This window comes from Bombus pyrosoma, linkage group LG3 (assembly GCF_014825855.1).
Source record: "Bombus pyrosoma isolate SC7728 linkage group LG3, ASM1482585v1, whole genome shotgun sequence".
Lineage (NCBI taxonomy): Eukaryota > Metazoa > Arthropoda > Insecta > Hymenoptera > Apidae > Bombus > Bombus pyrosoma.
The window spans coordinates 2,146,414-2,161,477 of record NC_057772.1 but is presented as its reverse complement, the minus strand read 5'-3'; the positions used below and the strand labels follow the sequence as shown (position 1 = coordinate 2,161,477).

General features: G+C 38.2%; 2 protein-coding genes across 7 annotated transcripts in view; one reads left to right on the top strand and one right to left on the bottom strand.

The window, feature by feature from the left end:
• Positions 1–15,064, top strand: part of LOC122566182 (protein transport protein Sec31A) — a 34,169-nt gene that overhangs the window by 18,422 nt on the left and 683 nt on the right. The window contains exons 1-14 of one of the 4 annotated variants that reach the window (XM_043723073.1): positions 9,540–9,686; positions 10,173–10,385; positions 10,459–10,781; positions 10,844–10,941; positions 11,012–11,257; positions 11,346–11,639; positions 11,733–12,101; positions 12,174–12,291; positions 12,364–12,669; positions 12,748–13,916; positions 14,041–14,136; positions 14,446–14,520; positions 14,594–14,866; positions 14,954–15,025. In XM_043723073.1, the coding sequence (XP_043579008.1) occupies positions 10,183–10,385; positions 10,459–10,781; positions 10,844–10,941; positions 11,012–11,257; positions 11,346–11,639; positions 11,733–12,101; positions 12,174–12,291; positions 12,364–12,669; positions 12,748–13,916; positions 14,041–14,136; positions 14,446–14,520; positions 14,594–14,866; positions 14,954–15,025 (3,642 nt within the window). In that variant the 5' untranslated portion in view covers positions 9,540–9,686; positions 10,173–10,182. Of the gene's footprint in view, positions 1–9,539; positions 9,687–10,172; positions 10,386–10,458; positions 10,782–10,843; positions 10,942–11,011; positions 11,258–11,345; positions 11,640–11,732; positions 12,102–12,173; positions 12,292–12,363; positions 12,670–12,747; positions 13,917–14,040; positions 14,137–14,445; positions 14,521–14,593; positions 14,867–14,953; positions 15,026–15,064 lie in introns of those variants that run through there. The other 3 variants (XM_043723074.1, XM_043723075.1, XM_043723076.1) reach the window with 3 other exon arrangements.
• On the bottom strand, positions 5,381–8,925 carry LOC122566185 (polypeptide N-acetylgalactosaminyltransferase 3). 3 transcript variants are annotated; one of them, XM_043723085.1, is made up of 11 exons: positions 8,528–8,925; positions 8,066–8,421; positions 7,771–7,880; positions 7,515–7,695; positions 7,278–7,447; positions 7,037–7,204; positions 6,834–6,933; positions 6,362–6,771; positions 6,150–6,292; positions 5,788–6,054; positions 5,381–5,710 (listed from the first exon to the last, which is right to left on the bottom strand). In XM_043723085.1, the coding sequence occupies exons 2-11, from the start codon at positions 8,200–8,202 to the stop codon at positions 5,582–5,584; spliced, it is 1,815 nt and encodes a 604-aa protein (XP_043579020.1). In that variant the 5' UTR covers positions 8,203–8,421; positions 8,528–8,925; the 3' UTR covers positions 5,381–5,581. The 3 variants fall into 3 exon arrangements, with proteins under 3 accessions (XP_043579020.1, XP_043579019.1, XP_043579021.1); XM_043723084.1 differs by having other exon boundaries at positions 8,066–8,366; XM_043723086.1 differs by lacking the exon at positions 8,528–8,925 and having other exon boundaries at positions 7,771–7,937; positions 8,066–8,186.

The window sequence follows — 15,064 nt, the reverse complement described above, 5'->3', positions numbered from 1 at the left end:
CCGGCGACCAACTATGGAATAGAAATCGATGGGCGGATCTGTGCGGTCGTCGATCGTCCTCGGCCGGAAGGAACGAGAAACTCGACGCCCGCGACACGAGTCGTTAAGTTCTTCATTGAGTTCGTCATTGAGGAAGTTGGAGCGTTTTCATAAAGCGAGAAATTATCGAAAGAACGGGTCGTCTTGCCATTCGAGTCGTTCGCGGATTATTACAGCCGTCCGTATCATCGACTTTCATTCATCAAATTAGAAAAGTTGAAAGCGCAGAAATTATGCAAAGTTTAAACCGATGAAATGATTATGCAAAGATGAAACGGATTAAAGGATTATGCAAAGTTTGAGAAATTAGTGACGCACTTTAGGATGAATCTTATATCGAAGATAAATAATACTGAATGCGTGGGAAAGCACGCAGGAAAAGCAGCTTCCTGTAGCCGGCCATTACCAGAATGACTCGATGAAGCTGGTAAAGGCGCCATCGGCCGGATCCCACACGATCCTACGTGCCCCTCGTTTCCTGCGGATGGTCGCTGGAAACGATCTCTGATCGCTTTCCGTTCGTGGTTACGAATTCATCTGAACTTTCTAATCGGCGCGAGTGTACGGGTGGCGTTTCGACCTTGCGAGTAAGCGGGGTCCGCTGCGATTAATTACGCTCGATCTAGATCGAACAGCCAGCTAACGGAGTACCGTACGAACGCTTCTAAAATTGGCACCGGATGGTTACGTGGGCGATGGTCGTAATCCGCTAGAAATCCGGCTGGTGGAAAGTTGGACGTTTTTTGCACTCATCTCGCACGGATTGAATGAAATTGGCCGGGTTTCGTATTTACGGTGCGGTGGGTCATTGAGCAACGACTCGGTGATTGGCAAGAGAGGAAACTCGGCCCGAGAAACGTGGAATCACGGTACCAAAGATCGAAACGGTAGCGAAACGAAAAATTCCGCGAGAAGATTAGCGAGGAAGGAATTTCGCTTCGGAAGCATGGAAATTAGGGAAATTAAAGCGCGCGAGAGTAGAGGGAAGCGAGCGGAAAAGCGAGAGGGAGGTTGGGAACGATCGAATCGGCTGCCGGCGCGGTACTAGGTGGCAATTTATCGGTACTTTCTACCATGTACCGACATTCACTGTAAGTAGCGCAGGTGCAGAGGTGCACGATATGGCGAATCACGCGGTCAGGAGATCATCTTGACCTTGGTAAATACGATCGACGAGAGATTAAGCGGAAAGCGCGACGAGGAGAGGCCTGGGCGTATTCTTTCCCAAGGAATCCGAAGAAACGGTGGTGCGGAGGATTCGAGTGGTGACGCGTGAGAAACCATTTGCGCTTTCTAATTTGGAATGTCGGCGATCTTCTAAATTACAGGAGCCGCCGACTAAATGAAACACGAACCTTGAACAACCGCGACCTTGATATCTAGCCGATAAAAATCGTCATCGACTGGCAAATGCAACGTATTGCAACAAACAAACGCGATAAAATCGTCCCTGGAATCGTAAACGACGGAAAAACTAACGTCGCTTCTGCTCGACGCAACTTTGGTAGGAAACTTTGCAACTAGAATTCTACTGAATGTTGAATAACAATAACCGGAAGATTGGCGACAGAGTTGAAACATTGAAATTTATTTCACGATGCGAAGCTACGAAACGGTCGACAGGAGTTTGTCTGGAAGTCGGGAAATGGAGAGAGAGACAGAGAGAGAAAAAGGCGGTGGAGTTCCTTTCATCAATGCATCAGCATGCGCATCTGGAATCGGAGGATCCGCGCGCGGCATGCAACTACGTGTGTGTTCACAAAATCCATTTTAAGAGCGAACCGATTTCGTAAGGAGATCGATGCAACGCGTTACGAGGACGTGGCCCGAGGTGTGACTAAGCTTCTACGGTATAGATATCTCTCTCCACCGTGGCGCTACGCGAACGAAGCCTCGAGAGAGGATGGCAGGCCCTGTTTTTCTTGCCTCACGCATACGATCCCGACCGACGATGGCCTCGGACCTCTGTTGCGTTACACTTTTGCCACGCCCCGATCGGACGGGCAAGCTCATCGCGAAAGTGAAACGCAATAAAAGAGTCACACCGAAGCGAGAGAGTCTCGACATCCATGGAACGTTAACAGAGAGATACACCCGAGAGAAGGAACGAACGAATCGCAGTTTCAGACGAAGAGAACGATGGACGAACGTCCGAACGAAGAGAAAGAAAGATCGATCGAAACCTCGATCCTTGGAAATCGGTTTCCTCGCCACCTCCCACAGTCACCGATCGAACGTATTTCGACCGAAATTTCGCAGTCAGTTTGACTCGTCGATCCCCGATCCCCGAACCTCGATCCCGTTGCAAACGCTACTCCTCAAATATCTCCTCTTCCTTCTGTGTTCGTTTCGTTTTCAGAAACCAACTCGTACACGAGCGTATACTCGAATAAAACTAACACCGCGATTCTTCTCTTCTCGTTCCAAATCGTTCAACGCAACAGCGAACCGAAGCCACCGCTTTCCAGAAAAATACACGAATCTCCGTTTGGAGTGGTCGCTGGTTTCCACGCTAGGCAATCGGTCGACCAGTTCCCTGAAAAAAAAAGAGGCCGCGAAATTTCTCGGAGACGAGTCTATCCGTAAAATCGCGGCATGTTCTCACGTCCGAGCGCCGGTTTTTTCGATCTCATCTCGTTCCAGTTTGCACGCGTGATTTCACTGGACAGGTTAGCACGATTCGAATTACGACAGCCTGTTGTTACGAGGACAGGGAAAAACATCGTACGAAAAAGATCCGACGAGAAAATACGTCCGCGCTCGCTTTACAAACCCTGCTAGAAATGCTCGCTCCTACCTTTCGATTTCGAGACGCGATTAAACGGATTCCCCGGCTCCTGTTTTCCAATCATTGTATATACATACGACACGCGATATTTTAGCGATACGAATCATATTAGCGAATTATAATATAATAAAATACACGTACCTATGTAGCTGCTAGAATTTGAAACGAGGCTCAATTTAGTTAGTCGAAGTCGTCGCAAAGGTATTAGTTTATCGCGCATCGACGAGTTCCGCGAGATCTGAATACGAGCGTTATCGTTCCGATGACGAACAAACCGAGACGAACTCGTCGATGGGCGAATCGCTAGATGCAGCTAATCCAGCGAACAATCTGCGTGCAATTTCAACGAAGAATCTCACCTAAACGCGTTCGTCCGTCGAGCATCGACTCGAGGGAAAATGGTGCGCAAGATGCATCGAAATCGAGTTTGCTTGAAACGACGGGGGTGATAGTCCTCGCGCGTCGTCCTACTCATCGCAACTAAACATAGTCAGCCCCGCGCGAGGTTTACCAGGCGGATCGTGAAAGAGTACCGTTTTAATTTTGATATATATACATATATATGTATCAAATAGATATATATATATATATAAACATAGAGTTGTATATGCAAAATGAATATAAATATAATATATATGTGCGTGCGTGTGTGTGTAAATCGTACGACGATTGTGATTTCACCGAGGTTACCGAGTTATACGTATTTACCGTTTAGCCAGAAACAGGCGCCGCGCCGCCAGCCGACCAAGCTATCAAGCGCTCGTTACCTTTTAGAACCGCTAGCTCGTAAGTGTGCGCAGGTGTTGTCCATCCACGCTCAGTTTTGTCTTTTATTTTTCTTTTTCCTTCGTTTTTTACATAGTCAAATTTCAATAGGGCGACCCAACGCCGATCGAATCGCACGGATCGCTGTCACCACGAGATCAACGAATCCTTTGCCTCCATATGTGTCGCGTCCCTTCACCTTTGCTTTCGCACCTCGTTAAGTTGAACGGACGTGTACACGTTTGTTAGCGTGGACGATCTTGTCGCGAAAACGAACGATATTACCGCTCTTTTCTTACGAACGATTTTCCTTCTTAAGTGCTCCTACTTTATACTTAAGTTAAAAAGAACACACACACACTCTCTGTTTTAGCCCCCGTAGTCGCGCGTCCTGTAGAATATAGTGGTGAACTGTATATATGTTTATATGTAATATTCGATTTGAAAAAATATATATGAATGTACACATACAGAGAAAGAGAGAGAAACGAAGTTACACGTGGAAATTTATTTTAAAGAAACTCTCATCGTACTTGCGTTTACTTTCTCCGCTCTCTCACGGCGTTTCTGCCGCCTATACGTATACCTCTCCGAACCTTTCATTAAACTCCCTATTTTTGCGTCCCTACAATTTCGCGAGCTTCTCCGTGATTATGAGACGCGATTAAAAGAAAGTTACCTGCAAAAGACGAAGAGGTCTTCGTTAAACCGAATCAACTTGCCTTTCTCGATGGAACAGAATTATTTAACAATTCCTGTTTCCGTCCAACGCGAGAAAAATCCGAGCACTTGCAAAGTAACGGTAGATGCCGTAGATCTGACGAGTCGAAAGTTCAAGTTTTTCCGAAGATGGTCGCGTTCGTGCGGTCGATTCGTCCTAATCTTCATCTTGACTTTTCTATTCTTTGTTCGCGAATTCTTCAACATCTCGTTCCTAGTTTTATCGTTTATTCGTTAATATACACGTAATGTACAATTTTTTTTTTATCGGGAATATAAGGATCATAAAAGTATAAAGATAAAGACTGTGTAAAATTTCGCTGGACATCGGAGAATCGTTGTTGGTTCCATCGAAAGATAATCGAATCGCTCGACTGCGCGTCTGTGAATGCGAATTGACGAATTCAAAGAAGGAACTCGTATGGATTAACGCGCTTAACGATACCGATCCATAAATAAAGACTCGCTCATCTCAACCAAACTTGGCCTGGAGGTGATCGTAACGAACAGGGAGACTAGGCCGCTTCGAGCTAAGTGGCTTCTTGGCCTCGCCGAGGACATGACTTTGACCCACATATCGGTAAACTACGCCGACCATCCTATTGGTACGAATTCTGATTGTTCTACTCGAAACGACGCTTAAAACGTCTCTCTAGAAAACCTACTCTGCTCGGCGTTCGTCTCTTTCGTAGAGAACTTTTTTGGTAGAAAAATAAATAGCCACTATATAGATAGAGATGAAATGAAATTTGATCAATTTGCGATATTCATGGGACCGGTTATCCATGTAAATAGGTATTTTCCGTCTAGATATATTTGAAGTGCGCCTCGATATCGTAAACGCATAATTCGCGTAATCTTGAGGACAACGCAACCTTGATAAGATTGACGATAAAGATGATTCGTCACGTCTAGCCTTAGTGGTTCGATGAATCACCGACTATGGACAGCATCTTCTCCGGAATTGACAATGACGTATTACCTACTTGAGAAACTTCTATATCAGCCTGGAAGAATGTGTGCGACACGCGTTTAATCAAGATGACGCCAAAGTTCATAAATCGAATGCATCGGACAGTTCTTTTCTATAAATATTAATAACTTTTATAAAAGAGCCGGCCATACGTTTATTTACAAATATTTCCTGTAGAAATAGCCGCAAGTATGTGAAAGTAAAAATTCGCGAGTTAAATTTCCATTAGAAATAATTTTTACAAATATATTGTGTTTTAAGATATTGTGTTCGATATAAGAAAATAACTGGTGTTATTATTTCCAAGGAATTGATTCCAATAACCATTTCTGATCGATGTTTTTTGTACAAGCTGCTATCACAGGACCCTCGTCGTTCGTTGATTGCAAACACATTTCGGAAGATACGTGCACAAAAGTCTTTGACTAAAAAGGACAAAATAAAAATTCAGAATTTATCTAAAGCTTACATAAACGAATACAGATAAAAATTCGAAACACACTTGTTCGTCGTATCGCCATTTTTGTCTATTGTGGCCGCTACACGCCATTATCTTAACCTTTGGTGTCTTGTGCCGGGTGTCATGGTCGGGTGCATCCAAGCAGACGCTCTCATCGGTCATTATAATTCCATCCGTCGTCATCACAAACATTTGACTAAGTATTGGTCGTGGAAGGCACGTTTCAAGGACTGCATATCCCGAGGGTTGAGAATACGTCCCTTTCGCGGTTGGTCGCATAATGCATTTGTTCGATGAAATATGCAAAATCTGAAATATATCGTAATCAAAATACATGAATACTTATTACGATGATTTAACGTTTAAGTTTTTTTATTTAACAATAATCTTAAATTTAGATCTACCCGTCCAAAGAAACGGTCGTTTTTCGGAAAGAAATGTTCTGGCCATATATTATTCAGATACCACTCAAAGTTCTTGCATCGTAGCCTCTTACGTAATTCCAATCTACCTCGAACTGGTTGTTTGTCTCTTAATCTAGCTGCCTCTGAAAGGAAACGTACCAGGGAGCGTTTAATTCATTTGTGAAACAATCTTTCAAAGAAAGTTTAATTACCTGTATTAAATTTAAAATAAAATTCTGCCCATTCGTCCATCCAAACCAAGGCTACTCTAGCGAGATTCCCATACAGAATCTCTCCGACACCGCCTGGGAACGTATACGGTGATGATTTTCGAAAGAGATGCCCCACATGAGAGCAGGGGGCAATCTCGATGCTACCGCCGCATTGCCATACTCGAAAAGATAGTTCCAAATTTTCACCGCCCCAAATTTTCATTTGATCGTCGTAACTGCCTAGTTCAAAAAAGTAATTTCGATTCATAGAGAACAATCCTCCGGCCATGGCGGGTGTTCTGAATGGTTCGACGATATTTTCACGCCTCTCCTTCAACAATCGACCGTTTAACGTTAGCCAGCGAAAATGCAAATCCCAATTAAATGCACCCCAGTGTAACTCAAAGGACCTGCGATTTTGTATTGTTATTTATTTAATTGTCAAAAGATGGTGAACATAATTATATCTCACCGTGTGTAACTGAAGGTATCGTCATTTATTATATCGATAACAGGTGATACTACCCTGGTTCTATTCTTAGCAACCGCTTCAAGTAAGGGTTCCAACCATCCTAAAACATATTGATATAAACGTCGTAATAAAAAAATATATCATTTTATCGTGTATGTAATGCTGTATTTATCGTAAAAATATTAACAAAAGAGCTTACCTACCAACCGTGCATTCGCAATGTGCGTCAAGGAATGTGAGGACTTCGCCTTTGGCTCTGTTGGCACCTAGAAGCCTCGCGTTCACTAATCCTATACGTTTCCTGGAACGAAGAACCTTAGTGGAAACTTTTAAATTCTTTACATGTTCATCTAACGCGTCCTTCAAAAAATCTAACAAACAAGAAATTTATCTTTTAAAGCATGTACAAAGAAAGAGCATTAATAAAAGATATTATTTGTTTACCTCTGTCACTATTGTCATCGACGAGAATAATTTCTTCTAACAAATGCCTTGGCGATCTATTAATTACGCTATATACAGTCCTGAGTAACGTACTCCAAGCTTCGTTATGGAAAACGATAATTATCGACGTTTTCGGTAAGTTACCTACGTTCATATATCGTGTTATGCACCTGCAATCGGTAAATTACCTACTGCTGATATGTTATAGATAAGATAAATATCCAATAAACACATTACCCTTTTCTTCTAACATCTGGTAGAGATCGATTCAATGGTATTCTATCGCTAGCCATCAAATTAAATCGATTGATTTGAAAAAGCTGCTGCATTTTATAAAAGTCTTTCGCCGGTACAAGAACCGGATTGCCATTCTTTCCCTCAAATGGCCGTGGATCAAACATATTTTTGTTAATGAGATCTATTAATGAGAAATAGAAGATATAACTGAGTTCATTGCTATTAAGCGCGAATTATTACGTATTTCGTAATTTACCTTTCGTAATATTCGGAGTTTTCATTGGATCCACGGAATCACCAATATAATGTCCCACTACTACATGTACTCCTTTACGATCTATGTAATCTCTTTGATTGTCTAAGAGCCTGAGAATGAAAAGAAGGTGCAGGACGGAATTACAGTATCGAAATTGGTAAAATCATCTACAGCGATTAAAGCGGAATCGTTAATATTCTATTCCAATTATTTCTCGGAAAGAAACAACAATGTTCTTTTTTAATGATATTTTCAAGAATTTTAATTACGAAATTTCATTTTCGTAATCACTTACCGAAGTGAAACGTAATCGTTAGGAGAATCTTCGTTCTCTCGCCTTTTCCATGGCCAAACGAAGAATATTCCCATCAAAAGAGCAATCGAGAGAATGATTGACCACGCGCGACATGACTTTCTCAATCGTGGCCACATCGTGATCCTCGTTGAAATAACGCTAAACTTAACTAATTTTGAGAATAACTACACATCTATCTCATTATGAAATAGTTAACTGTTATCGTTGAAGTCGCACTTCCGTTATAACATACTTTTCATCGCGGGTCATCGTGAAAAGTAATTACGATGTCTACCTTAAACTGGAGAACATAACGAAAGTCTGGATAAATGTTCGTGCTATTATTTAAGTAATTTCTATAAAGAGAAGTTCCATTTACTTTATCATTACACAAATTACAATGAAAGTGAAAATAAGAAGAAAATACAGTCTTCAAGGTTTGTAATCAATTTTATAGTTTACCTGAATTCGAATCAAAAACACATCACGAGTTTTAGCGGTGGAGTATACGGAATGCGCTGAAATGATTTCAGATACGTGTACGTATGTATGTACCTCACAAATACGTATATAACATCAAGAAGGTGTTTCCTGTCGTTATTTCTATACGATAAACACTACTTTTTCATGAAATAAAAAATTATCTCACTGTCAATGGGTACTATTAAGATTCTATTGAACTAAAATAGCGCACAGAAATTTGTATTGCATGCATGCTGCCACAGATTCGACGACTGGAATGAATTCCAAGGAGCTAGGACGCTATGAATAACGCAGTGTTGTATCAAAACACTTCGTAACCCCACATCTTCAATTAAACACGTTTAAGAGAAAAAAATAATTTAAAGAAAGAAAAGTACAATGTGACTGACGAATTTGTATTTTATATCTGTAAGCAGAGTTACGTCTATTGAATGTATTACTTATTTCTTATGCAAAAATTGTGTATTATATAAATTAGATGTACGTTCAATTTCATATACAATGTATCTCTTCATATATTTTATATTTCCGATCATAAATCGATGGTTTATACAATTTGCGAAATATAAATAAGCTTAAAAAGACTAAATGTCAAATAAAACTACGTATGTAGATTTGTTAATCATTAATTCTTAGGTTAAATGACAATTAAAAAGATAGTAATGAGGATGAAAGGGGATGATAATAAATAAATTACAATTATAATATTAAATACATTGTATACACATATGATATTTGCTTAAATTTTCCAAATTGTCAATGTGACAAATATATACATTTAAGGAAATCTCGTACGGTCTACTCGAATGAACTGTTCCATCTAGAATGAGAATTCATTAGATCTTTTCCATACTTGTGTACAATTGTAGATTGCGATTACATTAGGATTATTATGAAAGAACACATAATCTAGAATATTCTACGTGGAAGAAATATCTGTCTATTTCTTCTCTATTATACTTGATGGAAGTGAAAAAGAGCAAACTGTATGTTTATCACGAATACCAAAGAGGTCAGCACTATTCTGAACGTATGGTTCGCCACGTTGGAAGAAGTTGACGGGTGATTGCTACTTGTTTGACGTTAGGGATTTATTTCTGTAAAATACACTTAATTACTGTTAATTCGATATATTAAGGTGAGAAAATATTATTTAAATAAATTATATATTCTCTGCTCCATCTGAAATTAAAAATTAATTGTAGAACATTAATGTACACGTGCTGCAATTTAATAGTAGTAGGGTGCTGAACCGACGAATCGAATATAATGCATTTATAGTATTATTATTTATGCTTATAAAATTTGCATTACAATAGTATAATTAATTCAGAGCGTATGTTATCAATAACTCATTCACATGATTTTGCTGAAAGTAAAATCTTGAGAAAATATATAATTTTTCTTAAATAAATTTTCTCTCACATGTCTCTATTAATATTTTTATATAAATTTATTTACTTAAGATTTAAATAATTTCATAGTGAAGTACAATTAAGTAAATATATATATATCTATGTTACACTACAATATATCGCTGTGTATTATTTTTTAGTTGTACATAGAAGATTTAATGGAATACCATTTATATACAGGTAATAAATATAAATAATTTATTTCTTAGGGACCCAAGGATGAAGATTAAGGAGTTACTCAAGACTGTCAATGTAGCATGGTCACCACCGGCTCAGCATCCTATATTATTGGCTGCAGGAACTGCAGCCCAACAACTTGATGCAAGTTTTAACACATCTGCCAGCTTGGATTTATATTCCTTAAATTTACAACAACCTGGATATGATTTGGAGCTTAAGATCAGTGTTGCAAGTGACCATAGGTTGGAGATAAATTATATTTGCACTTGTATATCAGATAGTTGACAATACTTCATAAATTTATAAAAATTTTAGATTTCATAAAATAATATGGGGTTCATATGGTAATAATCCAGCTGGTATAATTGTTGGAGGCTGTGATTATGGCATTATAAAGATTTATTCAGCTGCTAAAATGTTAGCTAATGATAATAATTACTTGATAAGTAAAACAGACAGACATACAGGTCCAGTTAGAGCACTTGATTTTAATCCCTTTCAAGCAAATTTGTTAGCAACTGGTGCAACAGAAAATGAAATTTATATATGGGATATTGTTAACACAAATTCTCCCATGACTCCTGGAGTCAGAAGTCAACCACTGGAAGATGTCCAACACATTGCTTGGAACAAGCAAGGTATCTCATAATGCTTAATCTGCTAATATATTTATATCTTTAATTTTTATTTTTTCCTACAGTGCAACATATCCTTGCTTCCACGTTTTCACAACGATGTACTATATGGGATTTGAGAAAAAATGAGCCAATTATCAACTTAACAGATACAAATACAAAGGTAATTTTACTTACACTCTATTTTGTAATACTCGTAATATCACCATTTGTACATTTATATATACATACAGGTAAGATGGAAAGTAGTTCAGTGGCATCCAGATGTTGCAACACAGTTGTGCTTAGCATCAGAAGATGATCAGGCTCCTATAATTGAATTATGGGATTTGAGATTTGCAACATCACCCTTGAAAACATTCCAAAATCACCAACGTGGTGTCCTATCAATTGCATGGAATCCACATGATTCAGATTTACTCTTAAGTTGTGCCAAAGATAATAGGATATTGTGTTGGAATCCTAATTCAGATGCACCAGTAAGTCTAAAAGGAGTATGCTTACGAATACATGTATATAATTTATTTCTTATTAATATATGTATGTGTATATTTCTTTATCGTGCAGAATGATGAAGTAATTTGTGAATTGGCACAAACAAATCAGTGGATTTTTGATGTCTCGTGGTGTCCGAGACATCCTGGGTTAGTTGTGGGATCTAGCTTTGATGGGCATGCAGCAGTTTACTCTTTATTGGGAGGACAACAACAAATGTCAGCAGAAACATCTAACAAAATTGTAGATTCCTTCCCTGGAATGGATCCTTTCACGCATGCACCACCTCCTGTACAGACAGAACCAGCAGTCATCTTGACAAAAGCTCCAAAATGGTTAAAAAGGCCATTTGGAGCATCCTTTGGTGTAAGCATCTGTTTTTAAAATATGTAATATTTATCGATTTCTATATATTACAGTTTTAAATTTCTATTATAAGAATCATAAACTTTTTTTTAGTTTGGTGGTAAATTGATAATATTTGAAAATGGACCTGTAGATCCTAATTTACCTCCAAATTCAAACAAAAGGGTGATAATATCACAAGTGGTTACACAACCAGAATTAATTCAACGTTCAAATGAGTTGGAGGAAGTTCTTAAAAGTGAGCAATATAGTGATTATTGCAAAGGCAAAGTTGACAATACTACTGATATATATAGAAAAAAGATATGGAATTGTGTGGGAGCATATTTTAGTGACAATGTGACAAAGAATATATTGAATTTACTTGGTTATAACATAGAAACAATGAATAATAAATTAAATCAATTCATTTCACAAGAAGATGTTAATAGTATTACAGAAGGAGTTGGTAACTTGAATAATGTAAGTTTAAGTTTATATTACTTGAAGAATTTTCACAGTATTATTACATAACAGGAACTATTCTTCGTTTAGGTACTTAATGGAAACGTTATTGATGGAAGCATGGTGTTCGATGCTATTGCACAGGAATCTAAGAAAGCATCAATAACTGCTGCAAAAAATAAAAACATTCAAATTAATGTGTCAGATGGTAATTTTATAGTTACATGTAAGGAACTTCGTTTCCTAAATTTTCATTACATTAGATGACGTAATTTTGCAGATGAGGATGGGCTTATAACTCAAGCAATCCTCTTAGGAAATATAGAAGCAGCTGTGTCGTTGTGCTTTGCAAATAAAAGGTACGCAGATGCGGTCATTCTTTCAATGGCTGCTGGACCTGATTTGTTAGCACGTACCCAGTACAGATACTTTTCAGAACATTCTGGAGCTCTCAATTCTCTTATCAATTCATTAGTTAGTGAAAATTGGGCTGATGTTGTTAACAATGCTGATATAAATTGCTGGAAAGAAGTATTGATTGGAATATTTATTCATTCCAATCCACAAGAACGATCTGCTTTGTGCGGTATGTATGGTATTATAATGCAGGCGTTGCGACAACTTAAGATATATAATACTCAATTCTGTCCCTTTGATTTTATAGATATGCTTGGAGATCGTTTAGCATCATCTGACAATGTAACACTTAAAGAACAAGCTCAAATTTGTTATATTTGTTCTGGTAATTTGAATAAAATGGTTGAATCTTCCAATGTTGAAATTCAGGAAATAGTAGAGCTAGTAGTTATAATGCAGAAAGCATTAGAGACGCAAAATATTAGGGACGTACAAATAGAAGGAAAAATTGCCAACGTTTTGTCTCGTTATGCTGACATGTTAGCGGCCGAAGGAGATCTCGATTCTGCACTAAATTATTTGGGAAATAGTCAAGATGAAAAAGTCGTAATGTTAAAAGATCGCTTGATGCGGGCTTTAGGTTATATTGAAGAATCGAAAGTCATGCCAAAAGCACCAGCAATGCAAAATTATTACGATCGAACCAGAAGATCTGTAACTGGCGTACAAGGTGTACAAAATCCAATGTCTACTGGATCAACAAGACCCTATTTCGATTCAAACATTGCTGCTCCAACGAAACAATCTTTCGCACCTCCCCCAAATCAATTCAATACTCAACAGCAACAACAAACGTTTGGAATATCTCCGCTTCAACCACATGTACAATCAATGCAACCTGTACAATCTATGCAACCTATGCCACCTATACCATCTATGCCATATGATCAAATATCTCATTCTTACACTTCAACATCCGTTTCTCCATCACTTCCACCACCACCTCCTTCAAGCGCATCAAGCGGAATCGGATCTCGACCACCTAGCGCCGGACCTCCAGCGAGATCAAAATATATAATAGATCCGTCTGTTAAATCTACTTCAACATACGGACAAACTGGTTTTCATCAACAAACATCGTCGTATCAACAAATACCTCCAGTATCAGGCTATTCTTCATCAAATATGTACCAACCACAAGTTCCTATGCCGACGAACACGTATTCCGGACAAAATTTCGTATCAAATGTTAAAGAAGCAGAAACTTTTAAGCCAGTTCAACTTAGTGTATTGTCGCCACTGCAAAATCCACCGCAAAGTCAAATGTATGAACCAATTAGAATGCAACCAATTCAGCAGTCTCAAATGTATGGAAGCGAAAATCAGCCACCATTGGATCGCTCAAACATCTATCAAGCACCGGTACAGCCTGCTGGATGGAACGATCCACCTGCTGCAAAGCCCTCTAGGATACAGGTAAATAGCTTTGTATCTTTTTTATACAAGTGCGCCTGAAAAATAGTGAGTAATTAGTTATTATGTATAACTTTATCCTTATTATATATATATATATATGTATATATACATTTAAATAATATAGCCAGTACTAGCATTATGCAACAAAAATGAAATGTCTGCGGATCATGCTGGTACCAGGAAGTGGAAAGCAAAATATTCGAAGAATATGAATATTAAGGTAGACACCTAAAAAAGATTGAGTGTTGTTTATACTGTTTCATCATTGCTATTTCTTTTTAAGCAAAATATGTTTATTCCCCTTAAGTATCTCTTAAATTCGATTTAGTAAATTGCGAATAACAATTTCCTGTGACTCTATATTAACTAATGTGACAGTGTGAAATACAAGGACGTTTCCAACTGCTTTATACAAACATTGTAGTCGTTGGATATTACATTTTACGATTCATGCGTACCATTTTGTTATTGCAGTTAGTATGTGAAGGTATTGCTTTCTAAATATATCATAATATTACATTTTCTGCAGTCAAAACAAGATTATCAGCCACAAAACCCGATTTTACATCCATTGAGAGGAACCCAACCGCAGCCCGAACCAAATGTAAGAATCATAATTAACGTTTCTGTTAACTAATAAAATATCATTATTTTCTACCTCTTTTTTTCTTCTCTAGGTATTGCAACACGACAAATTTTATCCGGATACACAAGCATCTTACCATCCGCAGCAATATCATCAGAATATTCCAAATCAATCCAATATCAGTCAGAATATTCCAAATATGGCTGCTCAATATGCAAAACCAATGGAGCCTACGCCACCGGTCGCAATTGCCAGAACACCGGAACCGGAAAAGCCAAAACCACCTATTCCGGAACAGCATATGCACTTAAAAACAGTATTCGATGAATTAAAAAATCAGTGCTTTGAAAACGCCAAGAATCCAGTAAGATGATTCTTCGTATTTATTAGGAGTAATATATTTTATTATATTACAGTCAAAATTACCAATATTTTTCATTTTTTTTTTCAGCAAATTAAACGCAAAATAGCAGATGTATCCAGAAAACTCGAAGTTTTATACGATTGCCTTAGAGAGAATAAGGTATGCATATCTCTTTGCACTTTGCTACTATCGGTTTAA

What these genes read in the sequence shown, in the direction of transcription:
- LOC122566185 (XM_043723085.1), bottom strand. Translation starts at nt 8,202, where the DNA reads ATGTGGCCACGATTGAGAAAGTCATGTCGCGCGTGGTCAATCATTCTC. An exon ending in AACGATTACGTTTCACTTCG is followed by an intron (nt 7,881 to 8,065) that starts GTAAGTGATTAC and finishes TTTCATTCTCAG; the next exon opens with GCTCTTAGACAATCAAAGAG. An exon ending in CCAGATGTTAGAAGAAAAGG is followed by an intron (nt 7,448 to 7,514) that starts GTAATGTGTTTA and finishes TACCGATTGCAG; the next exon opens with GTGCATAACACGATATATGA.